At 38.1% G+C, this 26475-nt stretch overlaps 2 protein-coding genes across 3 annotated transcripts in view; both read left to right on the forward strand.

Annotated features, from left to right (window-relative positions):
* Positions 1-2475, forward strand: part of HRG (histidine rich glycoprotein) — a 10039-nt gene extending 7564 nt beyond the window's left edge. Inside the window, exon 7 of the mRNA XM_019667710.1 lies at positions 1100-2475. Within this exon, the coding sequence (XP_019523255.1) occupies positions 1100-1978 (879 nt within the window). The 3' untranslated portion in view covers positions 1979-2475. The remainder of the gene's footprint in view (positions 1-1099) is intronic.
* Positions 2476-6512: 4037 nt separating this feature from the next.
* Positions 6513-26475, forward strand: part of KNG1 (kininogen 1) — a 25746-nt gene continuing 5783 nt past the window's right edge. Inside the window, exons 1-7 of one of the 2 annotated variants that reach the window (XM_019624003.1) lie at positions 6513-6780; positions 9392-9502; positions 10515-10599; positions 13604-13776; positions 14917-15024; positions 21069-21153; positions 22036-22208. In XM_019624003.1, coding sequence (XP_019479548.1) covers positions 6586-6780; positions 9392-9502; positions 10515-10599; positions 13604-13776; positions 14917-15024; positions 21069-21153; positions 22036-22208 — 930 coding nt within the window. In that variant the 5' untranslated portion in view covers positions 6513-6585. The remainder of the gene's footprint in view (positions 6781-9391; positions 9503-10514; positions 10600-13603; positions 13777-14916; positions 15025-21068; positions 21154-22035; positions 22209-26475) is intronic. The other variant, XM_019623995.1, reaches the window with a different exon arrangement.

The following is a 26475-nucleotide window of genomic DNA, read 5'->3' on the forward strand; positions in this document are numbered from 1 at the left end:
GATGAGATGAGATGAGATGAGATGAGATGAGATGAGATGAGATGAGATGAGATGAGATGAGATGAGATGAGATGAGATGAGATGAGATGAGATGATGAGAGAGGTGGGGTGGGGTGGGGATGCGGGAGAAATACAGAGAATAGTCCCTGAGGAAAGGAGCGCAAATGCTGGTATGACACAAAAAGTGTGAAATTTTTTCTAAGAATTGGGAAGGGATAAGACCTGTCAGAAAAGTAAAATCATGACCAACTTAATCAACCTTTAAGGAATTTAAAAATGACCCTCGTAGTCAGGACTCCAGTGCTGACTTAATAATTCCTAGTTTTAGTATTAGGCCTAGAATCTAAATGGAATAAATTCGCCTCAAATTTATTATATAAATGTATATAAAATAAGGTGTAAAACAGTACAAGAATATCTCTGTGTAGAAACCCTTGTTCTACACGCAGATATTCTTCACAGTATCTTTCATTATAAAAAAAGTAAACCTGAAAATAATCCAAACATCCACGTGCCAAACCCCCCAAAAAGAGGGAGCAGGTTTGTCACAATGAACATGGCTGCAAAGATTTTTCAATAAAATTAAAATCTGAACAAGGAGAGGGAAGAGGTGAGGTGCTCATCCTTAAGGTGGAAGAAGATGCTTATACCATAGAGCCTCAGAACTCTATTGAGAATCTAAATGATAAGGCACCAGTTTTCCAAATATTGGTCTACTGATGAGTATCCTCCTATAATATAATTTCACCGCTTTATGTTGAAATGAGAAAAATAAAAATAATATGAAAATTTGTTCATGCTATAACATTTTTTCATTTAAAGGACCATCCTTTACTCTGAGATTATCTTTCTGATTCTTGTGTTATCAAAATATGACTCCTATTTGTGAAACAATGATGGTGGTAGATGATAGTTTTTGTTTGTATTTTAAATGTCAACTTGGCTAGATAAAAATTTGAGAATGCTCTTTTGGTGTTCTACTTATTAAATTGATTTGTAGAATGCAAAAGTAGGAGGGCCGTTAGTCTAAATCAAGTTAAACATCTAACTTTTCCTTTTTGTTACATGATGGTATTCACTTTTCTATATCCTTCACCAGGAATACAGAAACATCAGTGATGTACGACCGCATCTGGGCCATCTACTCCACTCTGGTGGGCATGAGCATTCTCCTGCTGGCAAGCCCCCATTTAAGCCCAGTAGATCCAGAGATTACCACCATCCTCACAAGCCACATAAACTTGGATGCCCACCTCCTCTAGAAGACAAAAATCACTCAGGCAAACCACAATTTCAATCAGGAGCTCCTCCACTATTGTCCCCTTCAAGATGTCACCACCTCCACTTTGGTACCAATTGCACTCATGCACCCCTTCATAATCATAGTTCCAGTGAGCATCATCCCCATGGACATAGACCTCATGAGCATCATCCCCATGGACACAGACCTCATGAGCATCATCCCCATGGACACAGACCTCATGAGCATCATCCCCATGGACATAATCCTCATGAGCATCATCCCCATGGACACAGTCCTCATGAGCACCATCCCCATGGACACCATCCCCATAGACACCATCTCCATGGCCATGATTTCCATGACCAGGGACCCTGTGACCCACCACCCCATAGCCAAGATTCCCAAGACCACCATCGCTGGGGCCATGGCCCACCACCAAGGCACTCAGAAGAAAGAGGTTCAGGTAAAAGACACTTTCCCTTCAAATGGAGACAAATTGGATATGTTTACCGACTCCCTCCACTAAAGAAAGGTGAAGTTCTTCCTCTTCCTGAAGCCCATTTTCCCATCTTGTCATTGCCAAACCACAATAATCCTCTAAAGCCAGAAATTCAGCCCTTCCCTCAATCAGCCTCTGAATCATGTCCAGGGACGTTCAAGAGTGAATTTTCACAAATCTTGAAGTTTTTTGCATATACATTTCCAAAAGAAAAATCTGAGTTACTTGAAAAATGAATAATGTTCTAAATTAGAACCATTAATAAAATGGCTATTTTATTAATGACAAATGCAAAAGTACAAGTTGTTTTAACCTTACGTTCATATTAAGGTTAGGACAAACTGTGGGTGGCGGAGAAGATGACATGAGAAGAGCCAGGAGAGATCTTAGTCACACAAGTCGGAAGTTAATTCTCCCACTGACCAATATACCACTTGAGGCAAATCTCTGATCCTTGGAATTTCTTTATTTCCTGGACTTAACTCCTTTAATTCTAGCCTCTTTCCTCCGTTAGTACTTATGCTGTAGCTGGGCATACCAAGAAGATATGTATTATCATGTAAAGGATTATTCTTATAAAAGTGATGTAAATTCTCTCCTATTTCTTATTTGTAGTCCTCTAAATATATTTTCAGGAAAAAAAATAAGTTCTAAATTTAATTATGAAGCAAAAGAAGTTTGGGCTATAATTTGCAAAGAAGTTTACAGAAATAAACCATAAATTCAGATGCACCAGAAATATCACTTTATTTTTAGAACACATTAATTCCTATTTCAGGTTGCCATCCTACTGGGCTAATAGGAAACTTAGCCTCAGTCTTTCTTGGAGTTCCTCCAGCCTGCTGCTCTCCACACAAAGTTGTGCCACAGTCCGAGACTCTTACATAATGCCAAGGTGTTTGGGTGGTGGACATGAGAAGGAAGTCTGACTCTTCATCACCAATCCACCAGATCTGAGAAATGTTTACTACCCTGTTCACATCACTCTTTGAGTCTAGCTTATCTGCTACTTCTATATCAAACTGGGGATATAGGAGTCTCTGTAAGACTACTGATGGACATGGCTGCCAAGAGATACCATAGCTGTTCTCTCCCTGGGATCTTGCTGCCTTCCAGGCTATATGTCCAGAAAGCAGGGCAAAGGTGTCCTCTGCTTCCAGACCCACAGACTCCTCTGTTCTTCTCATATCATCTCCCAGCCTAGGGGCTCTCTAGTCTCAGAAAGTTGTCATTATTCATCTTTGGTGCCAGCGGATTCTTTTTCCACACTTGAATCCTCTTTCTTTTCCCTTCTTCCCAAATCAGACTCAAGCATTTAGACACAAGCTAATAAGACTTTAGATTCTCGCTCCCTGACTTACTGAAGCAGTTTCAGGTGTGTGGTGATGGCAGCGGTAGATTCTAATGGGGGGAGGGGGTGAGTAAGAAAAAAAACAAGGGTGAAAGAGACTTGGGTAAGTTCTTAGGCTGGGAAGCAAGAGGGGCCTGTAATGATGGAGAAGCTGGAGGTGGGACAGTGAGGCAGTGACCGACGGTGCACGGTCCAGGAGGAGCAGAAAGGAGCACAAGGCTGATCACGGTGGGGCTTTCCAGTGAAGACACAGAAGCAGGGCTTGGAGGAAGGTGATCCAAAGATACAAACTTTCAGTTTTAAGATAAGTAAGTACTAGGGATGTAATGTGCAACATGGTGACTATCGTTAATATCACTGTATACTATACAGGAAAGTTGTTAGAGAGTAAGTAGATCCTATGAGTTCTCATCACAAAGAAAAAGTTTTTTTCTTTTTTCTTTTATCTATGAGACAATTAAACATTAACTGAACCTAGTGTGGTAATCATTTCACAAAATATATAAATCAAAGCATCATGCTGTACATCTTAAACTTATACAGTGATGTATGAGAATTACTTCTCAATAAAACTGGAGGAAAACAGGACTTGGCAGTGTATACAGGCAGTATAACAAACAGGAAAAAATGTGACTTTGGAGGAGGCTAATGTGGATTCTAATCTCAGCTTCTCATTGCTAAACCATGACAATCCTCTAAAGCCAGATATTTTGGCTATGCTACAATTTACTGTCTATGAGATCCTAAGAAAGTAATGAAACTTCTTTGGGCCTCATCTTCCTTCTCTAAAAATGGTGATGGTGACTCCCTTTCCTCCTTGGAGTACAGCTAGACTTCATTTCTTGGAGCCACATGACAATGCCCAAAATGTTTAATGACCAATATGGCACAAGCACCGACCAGCCAGAGCAGATACAGCCATCAGTCAGGACGGTGGCCAGCCATGAACAACCAGGGTGGCACCTGCTGAATGTCAGCCCTGCGGAATCGTGTTCCTTCATGGAGGGGTGAACACTGGGTTGGCTGCTTTGATAAAAAGCAGAGAAAAGGCGAAATCCAGGAAGACCAAAAAATTACAGAGCTTAATAACTTACAGAAGCATTTGAGTAGTGTTTTCTAATTGATACTTTCACAAACATTGCTTGAGTTACTGAAAATATTACCTGGAACACATAGGATTGAAGGTTCTCAATTCATTTCAATTAAATGCATTTATAATGTACAAACGCAGTTGCTGCAGGTGGATAATGGGCTAAGAAACAATCCCTACTCTAGGGAGTTTACATTGTGCTGGAGGTTTAGGAAATATGTCATTGATTGCCCCTTTTCTAGATTTTTTTTTGTCATACGATAGCTAAAAACTGTATGAATGTTTCATGTTTGTTACAGTCAGTGGGTTGTGGGGCTGGGATTAGAACTCACATCAGCCTCCTTCGAAAACACATTCTTTCCTGTTTATTATACTGCCTGTATACACTGCCACATCCTGCTCCTGAGCCTTCACTTGAAACCCCCACTGTGATCAGCCTTGTGCTCCTTTCTACTCCTCCTGGACCGTGCACCATCAGTGACCGCCTCACTGTCTGTCCCACCTCCAGCTTCTCCATCATTACAGGCCCCTCTTTCTTCCCAGCCTAAGAACTTACCTAGGTCTCTTTCACCTTAGTTTTCTTTCCTACATCCCCCCCCACCACACCCACATACACATACACACACACACACACATGCACACAAATACATTAGAATCGACCTTCTGCCATCATCATGCACCTGAAACTGCTTCAGTAAGTCAGGGATCCTTAACCCTCTCTCTCTAATATTAGATATAATTTATAGGATCTAATTACCAGGCTCTGCACCTATATTATCTCATTTACTCCTCAAAAAAACCTCATTAAGATAGTACGATTTTTTTTTTACTTTTCCAGATGAGGAAACTGAGGCTCAGAAAGGCTATATGACCCTGACTTGCTCAGTGTCACGTAGCAATTAAGTAGCAGAGCTAGATTAGAATCAGCATTAGACTTGCTGCCAAGTTCTTGTTCCTGCCACTCAGAGAGCAACAAGGCCACCATTCAGCCCACACTGACCCCTCTTTTCCAGGGGCTCTTAGAGAGACTAAATTGCCAAGCTAGAGACCCTCTCAACAACAACCAAGGAGTCAAACATCTTTTGGGGATGAAGAGGGTAAGACTAGGGGGCAAACATCTACTAAGGGCTCGCCCATATCTTTAACCCTTAGATCTTCTCTCCCCGAATAGTCTAACTTTATCAGAAAGATCACTTGGGCTTAGTGAATGAAAGGCCCCATATCCACAACACCAGAAATAAGAAGCAAGGACAGAGTAGGCAGAGCTTCACTCAACCCGTCCCTTCTTATGCTTCTCCCTTGTCTCCTCCACCATGGGGAGCATTTTCCTTTCTACAACTAATGCAATCGAGTGGAGAGGAACTGGGTTGGCCAGAAACCAAATAGCATGCCCATATTTTATTTTATTTTTTATTTTTATAGGTTTTATTGGGGAATTGGGGGAGGGGAACAGCCAAGTTGCTGTCCTTTTGTTTTTGTTGTTCTTCAGTCTAGTTGTGGAGGACGTCGCTTCACTGGCCCATGTTGGTATTATCATTGCGCTCTTCCCAGGTGAGGCAGCCGCTCACCGGCCATTGGGTGGCTGCTCACAGCGGCTCACGAAAGCTCACGCCCACTGCCAGCCAGCCCCACTGCAGCCCACGCCATCACCGGAGACCCACAGCAGACCAGCTCCAGGTTGAGTCACTGTTCACCATCTCAGCTGTAGAGGGCGCAGCATCACTGGCCCCCATGTGGGATCCGAACCGGGGCCCTGCTGCTCAGAGCTGGAGCCTCAAGCTGACTCTTAACCAATGTGCCACTCAGCCAGCCCCCCATCTTTTATTTTTAGTTGTGCCAATGTCCTGGTGTGAGACTCCCTGCACTCACAATATCCCTGTGCATGGGCTCCCCAGGCATGCAGTAGGATTGGTAGCAGCCTGCTTCTCTGCAATTAGATATCATGCAAAGAAATTTTATAGAAAAGTGTCTGCACACTGTTGCATTGCTGTCACATGTAATGACCTTCATAAATGGCTTTGGGAAAGGGAGCAGCAGAGGTGGTTGGTGTTTTTTTCTCTCCTCCTTTATGAGATTCTGCTCTGATTTGCTATGCAGAGTTGTGCAATCACCTGGAAATGTGCTCTGTGCTCCCACATGCCTGCCAAATGCAAACAAGCAGGTCAACAACCTCAGTGTTGTAATGTTCCAATTTCCAATGAAATCTACTTGGGTAATCCAGCGGAGTCATTTGTCCTTATCAAACAGGGCAAATAGTGTATGGCAGCAGGGATCCAATCAGGGCCCTGGAGTGCTAAGACAGAGAGAGAGAGACAGAGGAGATAAAAGGCTGGAGAGAATTAAAATCAGCATCCAAATTAGCTCTCAATTCTGGGTGAAGCTCCCAGAGAAAAACTTCAATCATGAAGTTAATTGCCATCTTTTTCCTTTGCTCCAGGCTGCTACCAACTTTAACCCAAGAGTACAGCTCGCAAGAAATTGACTGCAATGATGAGGATGTATTTAAGGTTGTGGACACAGCTCTGAAGATGTATAATGATAGAAAGCAAAGTGGCAACCAGTTTGTATTATACCGCATAACAGAAGTCACCAAGACGGTGAGTGAGCTGTGTTTAACCTTGAGGTCATTCGGGATTTGTGCGATCACTTGGAGCCCAGGCCTCACACACACACCCCAATCACCAAAGAACTGTAATAAAAGGTAGAAGCTTACTTATAGCTCATAGAAAAGACCAACACCACTCTCTGGCCTGGGGTTGGAAGGCAGGGTATGACTAGTCCTCGGGGTCACCAAGTTCAGCTTGCTGGGTGATCAGAGGAGTTGTATCCTAGGGTGAAATAAAAGAAAAGTAGGGAGGGTCATTTGAAAGGAATAATGCAGAGTGGGAGAATCCAGGAACGCAGTCAGGCCTCAGCAAGAGGATTTACTGTGTGACCAGCCTTAGACTAAAATATAAAGACCTCCAGACCTCAAATGGGGAGGAGGTGCTTAAGAGGGTACATCTAAAAAATACTGTATGATCTTACTTATATGTGGCATTTTAAAAAGTCAAACTTACAGAAGGAGAAAGTAGAATGGTGGTTACCAGGGGCTGGAGTGAGGGAAATGAGGAGGCGTTGGCCAAACAATACAGGCTTTTAGTTATAAGATGAATAGATCCTAGGGATCTAATGTACAGCATGCTGATTAGAGTTAGTAATACTGTATTGTATTCTTGAAATTTGCTAAAAGGCTAGATCTTAAGTGTTCTCACCACACACACAAAAATGTAATTATGTGAGGTGATGATGTGTTAATTAGCTTATTTGGGGTAATCATTTCATAACGTATATATATATCAAATCACCATACTGTACACCTTAAATATATACAATTTTTATTCATCAATTATACCTCAATAAAGCTAGGATAGAGGGAGAGGAGGTTCATCTAAGAGGAGAATTCAGAAATGAGATTAACATGGTTTTCCTGCATTAGACAAAAATATCTACCTACCATAAGATCCATATAGCTGAATGCATTAAGGGTAATAGCAATGTTCTAGTTGGTCTTTAATATTTTTTAATCACAGATTGATGCACTCAGGTTGAAGACAAATCCTGACAAGGCATGTGATTCCAACAAATATAAATCTTTCAATAGTTTAAGTAAATTTCACTATGTCTCCATGATAGTTAAGCAATTGTTTACTTCAGTAGAGAAAAAAATCCAGATATTTGACATGATGAGGTTAAAGAAAAAAGCCCAGTGAACATGTTCTTTTTTTCTGAAAGTAAAATTGAGCCATTCTGTTTCACAAACTAGTATAGTCATGTGCCCTCAGCAACATTTTATGGTGTTGTCTTCATTGGCTGACATCGGTCACAAATGTGGTTTTTTTGCTCTAAAATGTCCATAGAATCACTCTTTACTTTTCTATGTGGGCATCACCTATACCACTACCACCTACTGCTTTATCAAAATCTGAGACCTGGAAGGAACCTCGGAGACTATCTTGTTTGACTCCATCATCTCCCAGATGCAAATACTCTGACCCGCACAGGCTCTGACAGAGTGCTGCTCCAGGAGTCAGGAGACCTGGCATCTGGCTGGCTTTGCCCTTCCAAGGTGGGAGGCTGCCTAAGCTATGCCCCATCTACTTGGGGCCTCCCTTCTCTCACCTGCAAAGTGAAGAGCTGGACAACATCATTTCTCAAGTCCCTTGCTACTCCAATTATGCCAGGATTTTGCATCTGAAAGCTCATCTAACTCAGCATCTTTGCACTTTATAAGTTTTATTTATTATTTCATGACATGCTAGAAGAAATAGAAAACAAAGCAAATAAAATAGAAATACTGGGGGAGGGGGATTGTTACTTTGTGAGGGGTGAAAAGGATAACTAGTGCATTGTTTTGTACACCTGAAACTAATTTTTAAAAATGGAGGTGAAAAAAAATAATAAAAAAACAACTAAATTTACCCATAACTAATCCCATCATCCAGAGATACCTGTTAACATTATTTTCAAAAATGAAAAAGGTCTCTTGTTTGTTTTATATAATTGTACAAGTAATATACTATGTTTGTTAAAAAAAATACTGAAGTAATTCAGGAATTTGATTTAAAGAAGGGAAAGACAACCATACTCCTACCTACCACTGGGAGACAACCATTTTAACAGCTCCATTGCATAACTTTCCAGACTTTTAAAAATCATACATATAAATTGGTTTCTACAAAAATGGGCTAATACTATGGATACTGATTCGTAATTTAAAAAATAGCGAGGGAAAAAAAAATACTGGGGGTGCCAAAAAAATGTATGCACATTTTAAGAGATGTTATCTCTGCTCAAGCAGTAGTTCGCAGTAATCAGAAGTGCCTGAATGCTGATGGTAACCACTTTGAGCACCTCTTATAATTGCAGAAGTCAAAAGTGACTCGTATTCATCTTTTGTTATGAGTATATATTGCGTATTACAATTTCGATACAGTTTTCCTTTCTTAAAATGTGTATGCATTTTTTGGCACCCTCTGTATAGATTTATAAATATATTATGAACATTCTTCCAAGTATTTACAACTTTCAGTGTTTTTAATAAAAGTTTTGTTCTTGTTGAATTAAATCAAGATCAAATATTCATAACTGTATGCACACAAATGGTTTGCTGTTGAGTTAGTTGGGTGACTTACTACATATCTTTGGTCCCCTTTTATTTTTTTTCAGGAGAACAATGATGTATTTTTCTCTGTCAAGTACGAAATCAAGGAGGGTGACTGCCCTGTTCAAAGTGGCAAAACCTGGCAGGATTGTGACTACACAGACTCTGAGAAAGCTGTAAGTGTGTTGATGTTTGGGGCCTCTAGTTTTCTCCTTGAGCCTGCCAGATTTTTTTTTACTAGTGCCGGGGATGATGAATATTGTTGAGTCTGTTTGTGAGAGATGCACATAACCCCTCAAATGTATAGAAAAGTCAAATGCTTGATGCCTGTGTTCTTGCATAGACAGAAAGTGCATAGAGAGGCCAGCCGTTAAATGTGAAGAAAGCTCTCTCATGAGAAGTGGGTTTTAATGACCGATTGGGACATGTGGGCCAAGCCCCAGAGACAACAAATCAATATTTGAGCCATGATCAAGGATTGGTGAGGGAAGATGGTGGATGTTTCAATTGCCCAGGCCTAAGTACAAACGCTGCTCTGCGTCCAACAGGCTGACCACTCTGATCCAGTGCACTCCCTTGTAAAAGGGAGATAAAATTGACCTCATCTGGTTGTTGGAAGATAAAAGGAGATACATTATGCCAGGACCCTTGTTTTAATAACAATGGCTATCTTAACCAAATGCCTCACATATGCGTGCCACCCCATAGCTGGTTGTTTGGCCTTAATTAAGGGAAACTGCAGAAGGAATCAGGAAGCAAGCCACTCTTTCCACAGTCCATGGATTCACCTCTTTATGTCAAAACACTGGCATCCTGTGTGCAGTTTGAACCCTGAAGTTGAAAGGTAAGTCAAGAGGGGAGTTTACAGCAAGCTGGTTCTAGGGCATTGTGTCCATTTTGGTGAAAAAAACGTATCTCCAGGACTCCGAACAAAGAACTCATACTTTAAAACCTCACCATTTATACTGCCTCTCCTCTGACATCTCCTGAATATTAGTGGTTTATAAATAATAATAATTAGGCTCTGAAAACATTCATTCTTGTATCTCAAAACTGTATTAGAAAAAATCTTGACAAGTTTTTTAAAAAAAGGAAAGCTATATTTCAATGGTATTAGATGTACTTCCCATTTGAAAGATTAAGATAAATGTTTTTTTGGTTGTTTTTTGTTTTTGTTTTTCTTTTCAGGCCACAGGAGAATGCACAGCAACGGTGAGGAAGAAAGGGGATGTGAAATTCTCTGTTGCTACCCAGACCTGCCAGATCACTCCAGGTAGCAGATAGATCCTAATGCACTGCTCTGGGGGAAATGAAATGTCTCTGTGGGGGGCCATTAGCACAACCTAGAAAAAACTCCCTTCAGAGGACAGTAGTAGAGATGCCATTTGCAGTCTTGGTGGGGGATTAGGGACTGGAGTGGCAGGTCCTGAGGTTGGGGCCAGGCTACTGCCAATCACCCCTTCAGCACTATCCCGCCTCTTCCTGAGAGCAGCTCTGTAGCAGGTGTGTGTACAAGGGCCCTGCAACAGGACGAGAAGATGTGAACCCTGCCTTCAATTGTAGTCAGCATCCTCGACTGAGAAAAGCACAAGCTTTGAGGTCTGCCCTGTCCTGGAATCTTTCAACACCTCTTCACCTTTCTGGCTTCCCTTTTTGTTATCTATAAAAGAGGATCATAGTAATGCCCACTGCACAGGGTTGTTGTAGACTGAAGCCAGATGACATGGCTAGAGGTACACTAATAATAATGTATTAATGATAATCAGGATAAAAGTAATAATAGCTGGCATTTATTGAGCACTTATTGCCAGCCACAGTTCTAATCACTTTACATGTATTAACTTATTTAATCCTCACAACAATTTTATGAGGAAAGTATTAATAGCCCCATTTTATGGATGAGGAAACTGAGGCCCACAGCAGTTAATTAAGTATCATGCCCAAGATCCCACAGCTAGGAGTTAGCAGAGTTGGTATAGTTGACCCTGAAAGTACGGAACAACTTATGAACAGATCTAACCACTATTATTAGCTCCTTCCTTCTTGTGGCAGAGGGGCCAGGTACGGAAGAATGGGCACATCTAGGTGATGTCAATCACAAAAGTCATCCCAGGACTGGCCTTTGGCAAGATGGGGTTTTAGTACCTGAGACTCCAGAACAGCGTCTTCAGCCACATTCTTGAACCTCACCAGAGTAGCAGTTGTTCTGTTCTGGTCTTAGTTATCTATATGGAACCCACAGAAACTCTATTTCTTGAGTTTCAGCTCTTACAAGAAGTTGCGTTAAAAAAAAAAAAAGTCCAAAACACAAAAGAAATTACAAGTGATTACATTTTTTTTTGGAATGGCTTTTTATTATTCAGTTTAAGAACTCTATCTCATAAGCAAATTTTCACATTATCCAGAACACAGAACTTATATTCTGTGAGAGAAAAAGCTCTTTGCCACATCTTCAGAAATTACTATGAGTTCCACAATCCCTCATCTGAAAACACTTTTGGCCAGAATTCAAAATTTAAAAATCTTTATTTTAATTTTTAAACACCTCTCTGGAAATGTTGGGGCAAAGTGGAAAATCAGTCTGTCACTCAGAAAAACTAAATTTACATATTTCCGTCCTCCTCTCACCCTCAAAAGGCTGCCGCTCCAGCTCTCATTTTACCCCAGTCAGGGTTGCCCTTAAAGTCAGGCAATCCGGCCTTCCGTCTTTTCTCCATCTCCCCGTTCACCTCCTGTGTCATCTATTTTTTGTTGTTGTTCTCCCATAAGTAATTTTCTCACCTTTCCCGTGTAATTCCCCTCCAGGTTTTTAACTTTGCCCACTACACTGATACAACACAACCTTATTAAGGAGGCGGTTGGTGGGGAGTTATGAATATTCATCCAGTAGATCTTTTTCCTGGCACACATACTTAATGGAGTGAAAGCCAAGAGACAGTTGCAAAGGGAGTTGTGTTGACCTGCTGACAACTGAGGGGTAGTGTTGCAGAACACTGTTGGCCTCCTGATTCTGTTTGGATCTTGCACATTTGGGCAGTGTGAGTCCCTTTGGGAAGGGGCCTAGGACTCCTTCAGGACTTTGGTGTGTGCCTCTACTGAGCAGCAGGTTAGGGTTATCTGCTACAAACATTACTTGGTAAGTTAATACAAACTCACACCTGTTTTAATAGTTTACATCGTTTCATTAAAACCCCATCAATGGCTCCTCATTCTTATAGCAGATCATTCTTAATTTACTCCAGAGGGTCTATGAAAACCCTTAAATTATGTGGACAACATTGTGAGTCTGAGCATTTTCCTGGGGAGGTGCCATAGCTCTCATCAGGTTTACCAAGGAACCCGTGACCCTTGTAATACAGTTAGCAACCCTTAGCCTCCAGAGAGCATCCCAGACTCAATGGCAAGACTCTCTATATGAACTGTTCAGACTTCAGTCACTCCACCCTGCCTCCTGCGTTAAGCCCTCGTAAAATGTGTATACATTTTACGTGTATACATATAAATGTGTATACATTTATACATTTTACATCCCACACCACTGCCCCTGACTCATCCTGCTTTCTTGGGAACCATTTGTTCTTCTTCTCAGGCCTCATACCTCTGTTGCCTGGTAGACCTTGACTGATCTTCACCCTTCCCGACTCAGGCCTCTTCTCCTCAGAAAAGTCTTGAGCTCACTCTGGGCTCCTACCTTTCTGAGCTCTTAACAGAATTATATTGAAGTGATCCATCTACAGTTTTGTCTCTCCCACTCAACACTGCCAAACTCCTACATGGCAGTGACCATTACTAACAAACTAACATATCTACGTAGTCTAGCTCAGTGCCTGGCATATTTCAGCAGGTGCAAAATACATGTTTGTTGGATTGAATTGATATAAAACGTTTGATACCAGGCTTCAAAGAGCTTTAATTAACAATGAAAAATAAATAGTAATATACCTATAATGTTTTACTTATTCATAAGAGATGTTTATTATTATAATACAAATAAACTATGTATGACTTCTATAATTTAAAATGACTTTTAAATAAATTTAAAATAATTATGCACAATAGCATTTGTGTGAGATGTTCCTTAGTGAATGATAGGGGTTTTTTTTTTCTTCTGACTGAAATGCAGTTTTGTGTTCTCTTTTCCTAATGCATTCTGGGATTTACTGGAAAGTGTGTGTTACCAGGGCCTTTGAAATTATCTTACTTATTCAGGGCAATGTATCTGAATGTGGATTTCGCTCATTAACTCTATCCTTTTTGCCTGTTCCTTCTTTGTCCAGCCGAGGGCCCTGTGCTGACATCCAAGTATAACTGTCTTGGCTGCGTGTACCCCATATCGACTGCCAGCCCTGATTTGGCACCCGTTCTGAAACATGCCATTCAACATTTTAACAACAACACTGATCATTCCCACCTCTTTTCTCTTAAAGAAGTAAAAATGGCCCAGAGACAGGTTTGTTCTTTAATTTTTCATTTCACACAGTATTGATAAAATTTGTTGGATCTTTATATTTAGGGTCTCATTACCTAAAATAAACATTGGCTGAAGGAAATCAGATGATTCCACAACTGGTGGTGAGGGAGTTATTTTATGTTCTCATCTGACTAGCACAGGAGGCAAAGAGCTTTCTCTTTAGTCAAAGTGGTTTGGATACTGCAATATGTAAAGGGGAAATGGGTGTCTAATCAGATCCTTTCATTTGAGATTGGTTTTAATGAATGGGGAGTCGGCATTACATGTTCTTCTTAAAGATGGTGAAATGAAAGACACCTTCTGGCCTTAAGGTTTTAAGAAAACTGTAGCATCCCCAGCTATCATGAGTCAAACATGGCTCCAAGATATTAAATTGTACCTTAAAAAGTTAGCACAGCTTTCTGCGCACCCTCTAAATTATAGTTTCCATATCATCATTTTTAAAAAGTAAGTACTTGTAAATCTGGTCTTTTCATTGCTTCAGTTTACCAAGTCTTTACTGACAGTTGACTGGGTCCCTTGTATTTCAGTCTCAAATATGAGCGGCTCACTTTGGTCAGTAACATTCCTAGCTTTTAATAAATCTTCCGACTTGCTTTCATGCAAGATGCATAGTCTACTGAATTATGTCCATATCCAGCAATCAGGGTGAGACTAGCCCAGGATAAAGTAGAGAAGTCTTATTACCTGACAGTCTGGGAACCTGAGAACCTATCATTAAAGGCCACTCTAGCTCCAAAGTTTTCTTTAACCATCTAGAAGAGCATCATTTATAGTTCACAAAATTCAGTAGAACATTCTTTTATGCTGCCTGGCAGAAGAAATATTGCTAGGTCTTACTTAAGGAAATACAGTAACTCCATCTATATATTGCTTTTCGTTTTCAGATGTGTAGGTGTGTGTGTGTGTGTGTGTGTGTGTGTGTGTGTGTGTGTGTGTGTGTTGAGGGGTGTGAGAGTCATAAAGTGCTTAATATTTATTCAGTCATGACTTTTGCCTAGTAATAATAGTTTATATCTCTGAGCATTTATGCTATGCCAGGCAGTATACTAAGGTCCACATAACACTGTGAATAACGTTTAGACTGCCCTTTAAATATTCAATTCAAAATTGTTTCAGGTGGTGGCTGGATGGAACTATGAAATTACTTATACAATTGTGCAAACTAACTGTTCCAAGGAGAATTTTCTGTTCTTGACTCCAGACTGCAAGTCCCTTCTCAATGGTGTAAGTAGGCAAAAATCGAATTATAAAGTTCGTAGGATTTTGTGTTGATGGGCATGTAAAATGGTTCAGCCACTGTGGAAAACAGTTTGGTAGTTCTTCCAAAAGTTAAACCATATGACCCACCATTTGGAATCCTAGGTATATACCCAAAAGAAATGAAAACAGACTCAAACGGATACTTACATGCTGGTATTCACTGAAGCACTATTCACAATAGCCAAAAAGTGGAAACAACCAAAATGTCCATGAACAAATGAATGGATAAACAAAATGTCATGTGTATATAAAACAATGAAATATTCTTTAGCTATTGAAAGAAATGAAGTCCTGACACATGCTATATCATGGGTAAACCTTGAAAACGTTAAGAAAAATAAGCCAAACACAAAAAGACAAATATGATATGATCCTACTTATGTGAAATATCTAACATATGGAAATTTATAGAGACAAAAGTAGATTAGAGTTTACCAGGAGCTGGGAGGAGGGAAAATGGGGGGTTATTGCTTAATGAGTACAGCATTTGGGCTTGGGGTAATAAACTATTGGAAATAGATAGTGGTGATGGTTGTACAACACTGTGAATGTAATTAATGCCACTGAGTTATACACTTAAAAATGGTTAAAATGACAAATTTTATGTTATAAATATTTTACCATAATAAAAAAAAAAGAGTAAAAAGAGAGGGGGAACCCTCTAAAAACATATGCTCTAGCTACTATTTAACTTTGTCAGTTTGAATCAAGTCTGGCCTTTTAAACATCTATTAACACCTTCTGTTTTTTATGTTTAGTTAGCCATTTGAGATTATATAGGCCTAAATGTTATCTAGCATTAATCCTTCTGCATCTGTTTGTAAGGACTCAATTTAGTTTTCTCTTTTCAACACAGAGAGATGCAAGGGCTAGCGGAGTCACAAAGCCAATCAAATATCTGGTATAACTTCTCTGAACCTCCATTTCCTCATTTGTAAATTAGTGAAAGATAATAGCACCTAACTCACAGAGTTTGTTACAATAATTAAAGGAAGTGAAATATAAATGAACTATTTTGCCCACAATTGGTAAGATCTAAGGCCTTGCTATTCAAAGTTTGGTCCCTGGACGAGCAACATCAGCATCAATTACCAGGGAGCTTGTTAGAAAAGCAGAATCTTGAATTATACCTTGCACCTGCTAAATCTGCATCTTAACAAGATTCTCAGTTGATTCATTATGGTTGAAAAAGCACTGATTTAAGAGATTTCAGGGACAGCCAGTTAGCTCAGGTGATTAGGCACAGACTCATAACACCAAGGTTACCAGTTCAATTCCCACATGGGCAGCAGAGCTGTGCCCTCCACAACTAGCTTGAAACAACTACTTTACTTGGGGCTGATGGGTCCTGGAAAAACACACTGTTCCCCAATAAATTTTCTTTAAAAAAGAATTTTTAAAAAAACTTAAAAAAAAAAAAGGTTTCGTAAGTAGTTCTCAGGCCATGGCGTACATTAGAATCAGTTGGCCAGCTTTAAAAAATACCTATTCCCAGGCCATTCCCTAAGACATTCTGATTTAATTGATGTGGGGTGGGAACCTGGAGTCAGAATGATCTAAAAACTTCTCAGGTGAATCAAATATGTTGATACAATTGAGATCCTCTCGGCTACTTCCAGCATCCTTCTCCCTATCTAAAACTAGGGTATTATAAGTGTGGTGTTCCCTGTATCTTTAAAAACTATGACATTTATTATATATGTGTTCTCTTATCAGAAATAGAAATTTATAGAAAACTTCAAGGCAATGTAGAAACATAGAAAAAAATAATATTGAACCAAATACCCCAAAATACTTTAGTGTATTTCCCTCGTGTCTTTTTTTTCGGGGGGTGGGGGGGGTGATTTTTTTGTCTTTTAATAATTGTAATTATTTTACATGCTGCATTTTCTTCTTATTTTTCTTTCTTTTTTAAAAAATTTTACTGCGGAACAGTGTGTTTTTCCAGAACCCATCAGCTCAAAGTCAAGTAGTTGTTTCAATCTAGTTGTTGAGGGCGCAACTCAGTGGCCCATGTGGGGATAGAACTGGCAACCTTGGTGTTATGAGCACTGTGCTCTAATCAACTGAGCTAACTGGCCACCCCTGCATTTTCACCTAAGAATTTTCATGTCATTAAAACCCTTGATAAACTTGCTTTTAAATAACTGTATAATATCCTAATAAAGATACCATAGATTATTTTCTGAAATATTTAGACATTTAGATTGTTTCCACTTTTTATTATAATTAATAACTCACCAAACGTTTTTGAGAATAAAGCTATTTCTGTACTTGGTATATTTTCCTCAGAATAAAGTCGCAGCTTTACACATAGTATAAAATTATATAAAAGCTCTTAAAACTCTTGATATGTAGGTTGGCTGTTGTCAAATGCACCGATTTACATTCGATCAGCAATGTATACCCTTGATATAATTCAGTATTATTTTTAAAAACATAGCTAATTTCATAGATAAAAACATTTTTAGTTTTCATTTTCTCAATCAACAATGTAGTTAATATGCATTTATTTAACCACTACATTTTCATATGTTTGTTAGAAATTTATGGATTGAATTTATGAATTGTCTTCTATATCCTTTGCCCATTTCTCTTTGGGCTAAATCTTAACGGTTTGGAAAATAGTATTTGTATATTAAAGACATCAGTGATTTGTCATATTTTTTTCAGTTGTTTAATTTTTAGTTTTCATTATGGTATTTCTGACTTACAAATATTAGTTTTTGTTTGTTGGTGACCAAATCTACCAATATTTTCCTTTTGAATTCTACCATCATTATCTCAGCAGTCACCTTTTTTTTTTTCCTAGTTAGTCCACGGTTACTATTTTTTTTTTAATTTTTTTTATTTAGCTGAGCCATCCTGCCGCATGTTGGCAGCTCAGCGGCAGCTCAGCTCGGGCTGGGAATCGAACTGCTGTTGCTCAGAGCTCGCAGTCTTGAGTGAGCTCTTAACCAACTGAGTCACTCAGCCAGCCCTATGGTCACAATTTTTAAATATAGCTTTCGAACCTATCTGTAATCAATTTTAATGTATCTTGTGAGGTACCTAAATTGATTTTTTTTAAAGATAACCAGATATCTCAACATTCTTCCCCTCTACATAAATTTGTGACCTTTATCCCATACTAGTTTCTTATGAAAAATCTGCTCTCTACGTTTGTACCACCATGTTTTAACAGCTGTAGCTTCATAGTAAATTTAAATTTGTGATTTATTATTCTAGTGTTTATATTTTCAAAACCAACCTTACAATAAGTTTGTAAGATAAACTTACATTGTCACATAGATTGGAATTGTATTACATTTCTAAATTAATTTGAGGATAATGGGTGAATGTACTATATTTAGTCTTTTCAGTCAAGAACTTGGTATACATCTCTGTTTAGTCATTTTATTTTAAATTTCTAACGTTATGTGCTTTTGTTTATGTATATCTGGACCATTGCTCACTTGAGTTATTTCTAGGTTTGGAGGGGTTTTTTTGTTTCTTTGGTTTTGGTTATTGCTATTAGTTCTTATGTTATTCTTTTTAATAAGCTATTGTTATATATAAATGTATCAATTTTGAAACATTTACCTATATCCAGCAAGTTTACTGAAGTCTTTGATTAACTCTAACACCTTTCCATTGATTCTTTTGATTGTTCTTGGTATATAATAATATCTTATGCAAGTAACACTTTTATCTCCTCTTTTCTGATGCTTATTTTTTGTTTTGTGTCTCAATGAATTTACCCAAACTTCCAGAGATATTTTTTTAAATAACAGTGATCACACATTTATGTTTTATTCCTGATTTTATTGGGAAAGCTTCTAGAATTTTATTATGTACATTTGCTATGGGTTCCAAGGAGACATTCTGTTATGTTTAAGAAGTGTCCTTACATTTCTGCTTTTAAAGAGGTTTGTTTTGGTTTGCTTTTAAATAAGAAACTGGCGTTAGAATTTAATTTAGCAAATGCTTTAGAATATGTATTGAAATATCATAATATTATATATTTCTAATTCAATTTGTTATGTTGTTTTGTCAACTTTTCTAATAGTAATCTCTAGATTCTTAAACTAAGCTCTATTTGTTTAGTGTTAATTATTCTTTAAATATGCATTTGGATTTTGTTTCTAGTTTATTTATGAATTCTACATCTATACTTATGTGTGTTTGTGTGTGCATTTTATTTTTTCAGGTTTTGGTATACAGATTATAGTTTTATAGAATGAGTTGGGTGTGTGTTACTTGCCATTGAGTCAGCTCTGACTCTTGGCAACTCTCTAAATGAGTGATGTCCGTAATGTCCTGACCTCTACAGCCCTGCTGAGCACCTGTAGATTCATGCCTCTGACTTCTTTTATGGAGTCAATCCATCTCATATTTGGTCTTTCCCTTTTCCCACTGCTGCCTTCTATTTTTGAGTTAGTTTGCCACTATTTTCTATATTCAGAAACAGTTTATATAGCATGGAAATATATGTTCTTTAGTTTTTAAATGTATTCACCTATAAAACATCCAGTTGTTTTGAGATGAGAAGTGGAATGGAAGTTGAGTGTAATGATAGCATTCTCTATTTCTTCAGTCATTGGTCCATTCTAATTTTGTTTTTGTTTTTAAGTCAGGGTTTGTTATTTACAATTTTTCAGGAAAGTATCTACCTCTTTGGGGTTTAAAACAGTATACTCTTCTTCATAATATTCTCATATTTTTATACTTCTCTGTATCCTTTTCTATGTTGCCTTTTTGTGAGTTTATTTTTTTCCCTTCTCCCAATAATGATCATTTGGATTTATGTATTAATGCTAGTACTTTCTGTTTTCTAATTCATTGATTTTGCCTTTATCTTTATTGTTTCCTTCTTTTTGTCTTGCTTAAGGCTATTTATATTGTTTTTCTAACTTCTTGGGATAAACACCTAGATTTGGGGTTGTTTTGTTTCTTGCCTCTCCTTTTAAATTACGAAAGTATATAAAGCCATGAGTTAAACTCTAAATGCTGCTCTGGCAACAGTATATAAAATTCTCATTTTTCTTGTTTTGTTTTTTATATTTTCCTTATCCAGGAAAGACCATAACCATTTAGGCAAGCATGTTTAGATTTCTAAGTAAGTAGTTAGTTTTTTGTTTATTTGTTTAAACTTATGTTATTAATTTCTAGGAATTTTTTTCTTTTTGGTGTTAAGGTCAAATAATATGACATATTGCTTTTGATTTGCAAAGTTTATTGAGCCTTTCTTTGTGACCTAGTGTATAAGCAATTTAAAATATTTGCATCATACTTATAAAATATTTTAAATTATGTGTATGTATCATATGAAAATACTATTTAAATAAATTTTTATTATGTTACTCAAGTCATCTACAGCCTTACTTATTTTTTTATCCATTTGGCCTGTCTTAGATTTATAGTTGTATATTAAATTTTCCCACAATTATTTTTGTCTTTTTCTATTCATATATTTTTTTCCGCTGTGTGTATTTGTTTCCATGTTTCTAGACTGTATCTTTTATAAAAATAAAATTATCTTTCTTACTACCTTCATGAGTTGTTTGTTACGTGAATTTTATTTTGTCCAATACTAATAATACTTTAGCTCCTTTTTTGTTTATATTTGCCTCATATAGCTTTGCATGTCCATTATATTTAATCTTTCTTTATCTTTTTTATTATAAAATATTATTCTTAAATATATAATACATTGATTTTGTTTTTAACTTAATCTGAAAGTTTGCCTTTTTAAAAGAAAATTTTACCCATTCCCTTATATGGCTATTGTTCCTATACTAGGTTTTCTTGTCATCTTATTTCATGTTTCTGTGTGTTTGTCTATATATGTTTGGGTTGTTTTTGATGATGTTACCTAATTGTGTCTTATTCTTTTTTGCAATTGGATAATGTTTGGTTTGGTTTTCAATGCAAAGTCAGCATCCTATATTTAATTTTACTAGTTGTTTACTTTAAAAGTTCTTAAAAATGTTTTTAATTTATGCACTTACATACTTTTTAAAAACTAGGATACCGGTAAATGTACAGATAATGCATACATAGATCTTCAGGAAAGAATTGCTTCCTTCTCACAGAAGTGTGAACTTGATCCAGGTAAGGAATAATACATTTTGTGCTCTAACAGTGCATGTTGGTCCCAGACAACTGGCTAGGTCTTTTCATAGGAATTGTGCTTTGGGTGCCAAGATATGCCACAAAGCCTATATGACCAACAGACCTTACTGAGAACACTGTACCCCATTTCTGCCCAGCTATGCTGTAGCAGATGCAGTGGAAACTGCTCTGTGAGTGGCCAGAAGGGAATATGGTGACAGGAGGGAAATTTTAAGTTCTCTGGACAAAGCTGGCCTCCAGGTACATGTTCATCTGGTCTTCCTTTTGAACAAGATGTTCTTAAGTCAGGTGTTGTAAATTGGGGAAGCTGTATCTCATTTTTAATCACTCAAAATAAAATCCTTTCAATTAAAGACATTTTTCTCCTGCATGTTATAATGCAGGGGAAGGGAGATAGCATAAGTTTATGGTAAAGTATTTCTTACACCAAGAGGTGGCTTTTCTCATACTTGGAAGATAGTTGCACACATTGCACAATGAGAAGCATTACTGAAGCTGCCTGCTCACCAGAATCATAGGACTTCAAATTTTTGCACTAGAGAGTTATTCCTTTAAGTTAAACATGACTTTTCATACTTTCCATCAAAAATGCAAAAACTTAGGAAAAGTGCAACATATTGAATGAGTCATTAACTAACACCTTCCAATTGAAGATTTCCCTATACATACTTGGTTCTGAGGAGAGGAAAAGAGGAGAAGCTGTAAAGTGGAGGTCAAACAGGCCACCTCCACCCACTCACTACTGAGCCTTGTGCCACCATGTGGCCCTCTATAAATGGATGCTGTACCATGTGCGGGAGAGGTACCAGGCTAGACTGCTCCTTCACTGCATGTGCTGACTTAAAATCTGATTCTTTTCAGTGGAAGATTTTGGACTACCACCTATCAGGGGTTGCCTTGGCTGCCCCTCAGAAATACCTGTCGACAGCCCAAACCTGGTGGAGCCTTTGAAACATTCTATCACAAAGCTTAATGCAGAGCATAATGGACTTTTCTATTTCAAGATTGACACTGTGAGCAGAGCAACATCACAGGTCTGTAAACTATGCTAAAAAAATATTGATATCATAGCCTATGTGCAAATTACTTACTAATTTTGCCATTGACCTTGACTCTGGATTGGGAAACAGTATACCTGGTGAAAGGAATTTGAATTTCAAGTCCCAATCTCACTGTTTGCTTGTTGTGTAATCTTGGATAAGTCATTTAGAACATTCTCTCATTTTCCGTTTGTAAAGGACTGGGGTGAGGGTCAAGTAAGATAATGTATGTTACTCACTTTTCAAACTCTAAAGTGTTATATAAATACTAGCAACTATTATATAATTAATGAACTTTAGGTCTAGGAAAAGCAGGATTTATTCTCTGCCTTTGTAGACTCATTTCTCACTGTAACATCACTTAGTGCCTTGGGCTCAGCCACATCAGTCAGAATATCACTGTGCAGGCTTTTCATACTCTCACCTCCATGTGATTTCTCCCCTGCCTGAGATGTCCTTCCCATCCACAAATGTACCCTCTGGGAATTCATATTTCCTTCCATGCCCTGTCAATAGAAGATAAGGGGTGTCCTGGTCTGGGGATCAGGAGATCCAGTCTACCACAGCATCAGACACTCACGTCCTGGGTGACACTGGGCAGTTAGTCACTCAGACTCACTCAGTCTTTGTGGCCCCATCTGTGAAATGAGTGGCTCAATAAGAAGATCAAATCCCTTCCAACTCCAACAGCCTATGACCAATGTATTCATGGACAATTCCTATTATAGAACCTCAAAAATGGCCTCCCTACATATAAGCTAAAGAAAAGCCATCAGGAGTGCTGGCCAAGTGGTTCAGTTGGTTAAGAGCTCGCTCGCTCAAGAGTCTGAGCTCTGAGCAACAGGGTAGCTGGTTTGATTCCTGGTGGTAGGATGGCTCAGCTAAAAAAAACAAAAACAAAAACAAACCACCAAAAAAAAAACCACACCAAAAAACAAAAAAACAAAAAAAGAAAAGCAGTCAAAGAACCAAAGCGTTACAGCAAAACAACATAACCTTTATAATCTGATGAAAAAAAAATCACTTAAAACAGATCATACTTTGGGGTCAGTAATTGAATTTATAGAAATCTAAAATAGAAAAAGTCTTTATGTACAGTAATATTCACTGCAGCTTAAACTACAAAAGAAAAACATGGTAAACTATCAAAATGATCAATAATATTGAAGTGATCAGATAGCATCTGGCATTACAAGAGAGTATTAAGCAGCGATTTGAAAGCATCTTTGTGAGGAGTTCTTGATGTGGGAAATGCCTTGTGTTAAAATGTGCAGTGAACAAAAAGGCGATGAAATTGAATATACATTCTGTTGTCAATTGTGTTATTCAAAAGTATAGAAAACAATACTGAAAAGAAACAAATGCCTCAGACTATTCACGGTAGAGGCTTTAGATGATGGCACAATGGGCTGTTTATTTTCATTTTCTAGTTTCCTTTATTAGCTTTATTACTGGGGGGGGGGGAACCTAAACGAATGGTTTTAAAATAAGTCAAAGCTGATAGTTTGATCTCTCTCCTACTCAGGCATTTATTTCTGACCCAAACGCTACCACCCCCTCTCTCTGATTTCACTAGAGCATGACCCACATTAGGCTTACTGAAAGGGTACACCAATTCATGCTACTCTTGTGTTTGTCAGCTTTTCTTCTCACTTTATATTTTTGTTTTCTTGTGAAATCCCCTTATTCTTAATGATGCTGGAATAGTCCAGTACTCCACCATATATTCGTGTCGGAGGTTTGCTGTCAAGAGAGAACCACTCATTCTCAAATGTGACTATCTAGTCCTCTGAGTACTTACAGTTCTCTGTAAATTAACTAATCAACATTCTAGCACATACGTGAGTTTGTTTATGCTAAGGAAAGCAGGGGAACAACAATAGGTAATGCTGTGAATTGAAGGGAACTGACATTCCTTCAGTTGCCAAATCAATCTGGAATATTGTGAGAATCTCAAACTTACTTTCAAAAGATGAATCCTTACTGATTTTTGCATTTAAAGAGATCAATGTGGCTGTTGTGGCTGTTCTGGTACAGTCATTCAAGGTAGCCTCGCTGGAAGCAGCCATGTTGCTGGAAAGCCATTTACCACATGATGAATTTGCCAAAAGCCAATCTCCAAATAACCAATCTGCCAAATTGCTAAAGATTCATTTTACAGATTTAGTCTTGCCTTGGCTTTGCACATTTAGTCCAGTTTGGATGCATGTCCATTCCAAGTTGGCTTCATATTTCAGATACCAAATATTCCTTAAATCCTCCATTTGCACATGCGAAGAATGGCAGTTTCTGTCACAGGCAGATCGTTTTGCCCTGCCCATCGCTGTCCCTGTTGTAGACAGTGTTCCTTCCTGACTTTGCTCAGATGAATATATTTCAAAGATCTGTGTGTGCACATTCAGGAATTTTTACTTTGACAAAGTACTAGAAATATCAAAGCATATAAACATGTCTAAGACTTTGATGCAAATTGCCAAATCGTTAAACTATTTGCAATTATGCCAATTTACATTCACACCACCTGGGTATAAGACATGGGTTGGTCATCTTGATTTGAGTTATATTCCTATCAACAGTGATTGAGGCCGCATGCTTCCCACACATGGCCAACACCAAGTATCATCACTGTTTTTCATCTTTGCTAACATATGGAAGATTACAAATGCAGTTGCATTACTTTTTTAATGTGCATAATTTTGGTTATTAATGAAGGTAAACATTTTTTCAGGCTTAATGACAATTTTAACTTCTTTTCTGAAAGACCTGTTCATGTCTTTTGTCACTTTTTTTGTGTGTGGTGGACTTTATATGCATCAGAATATTAATCCTATACCATATTTTTCCAGTTTGCCTTTTTACTTTGCTTGCTGTGATTTTTAATAATCAGTTTTGATTTTTGTCTAGTCAAATTTAGACATTTTTCCTTCCTTTAGGTTTCCTTCCTCTGATTATCACCCAAAAAAGTCCTTTCTCATCCTGAGATCTGATGGATATATATTCGTATCTTTTGAGTTTATCTCTTTAATTTAAATTTTTAAATGCATTTGTAATTTATTTTGTTATATGGTGTTCTCTACTTTAAAAACAAAACTAGGGCAGGATAGGTTTAAGCAGGGAAGACTTCTGATAAGAATGACACCTGATGATAAGGGCAATATGGATTCAATCTTGAGGCCTTCGAGTGGAAGATGTTATTATGTCTACTTAATTCCTTCCTCCTGGACCTGAATACAGTTGAGCTATTAGTTGTGGTGTGTGTCACATACTGTCAACTTTCTTAGGCAACATTTCCTTGGTCAACATTGTCATTAAAAAAATTGTATTAAGGTATACTATGAGACAAGCAAGACAATTTATGATTATTAAAATATAAACTCTGAAACTCTCTTAGGACCTTCATCCCCACTTACACACACACCTGGAGTTTTAAAAGTTAATCAAGAAATTTGTCTTAAATATTTAACCATGCTTACCCAGCAAAACAATACCAGAAAAGACAGAAGAGGAGTTTAGTTCTTCCATGACCCTGCTCTCTCTATTCTCCTCCCACCACACTTTCTTCATGCTTTTATAAACAACATAGAGATAGGGAAGACTGTTGTGGTTTGATTTTCCAAATGAGATTGTACTATCACCCTGTAATTTTATTTTTTAAATAATGGTCATCTCTCCAGGTCAACAGATATATTGATGTGTTCTTTTTGATAGCTACATAATATTACACACACTTACACACACACACACACACACACACACACACACACACACACACATGCATATATATATACAGTGTTAGTCGGCTCAGGCTACCATACAAAATATCATAAACTGTGTGTCTTAAACAACAAGAGTTTATTTTTCACAGTTCTGGAGGCTGTGAAATCCCAAAACTAGCAAATTTTGGTTCCTTGGTGAGGGCTCAGTTTCTGGCTTGCAGATGGCCACCTTCTCTCACTGTGTCCTCTCACATTTGAGAGAGAGAGAGAGAGAGAGAGAGAGAGAGAGAGAGAGAGAGAGAGCGAGCGAGAGAGAGCGCTCTGGTCTTTCCATCTTTTCTTATAAGGATACAATTCCCATGATACAGCCCCCATCCTCATGACCCCATCTAAACTTAATCGTTTCACAAAGGCCCCACCTCCTAAAATCATCACATTGGAGGTTAGGGCTTCAGTATATGAACTGGGGTGGGGCCGGGGGGGAGTCAGATTCAGTCCATAACACACACACACACACACACACACACACACACACACACACACAC

This window comes from Hipposideros armiger, unplaced genomic scaffold, assembly GCF_001890085.2.
Source record: "Hipposideros armiger isolate ML-2016 unplaced genomic scaffold, ASM189008v1 scaffold_14, whole genome shotgun sequence".
NCBI lineage: Eukaryota > Metazoa > Chordata > Mammalia > Chiroptera > Hipposideridae > Hipposideros > Hipposideros armiger.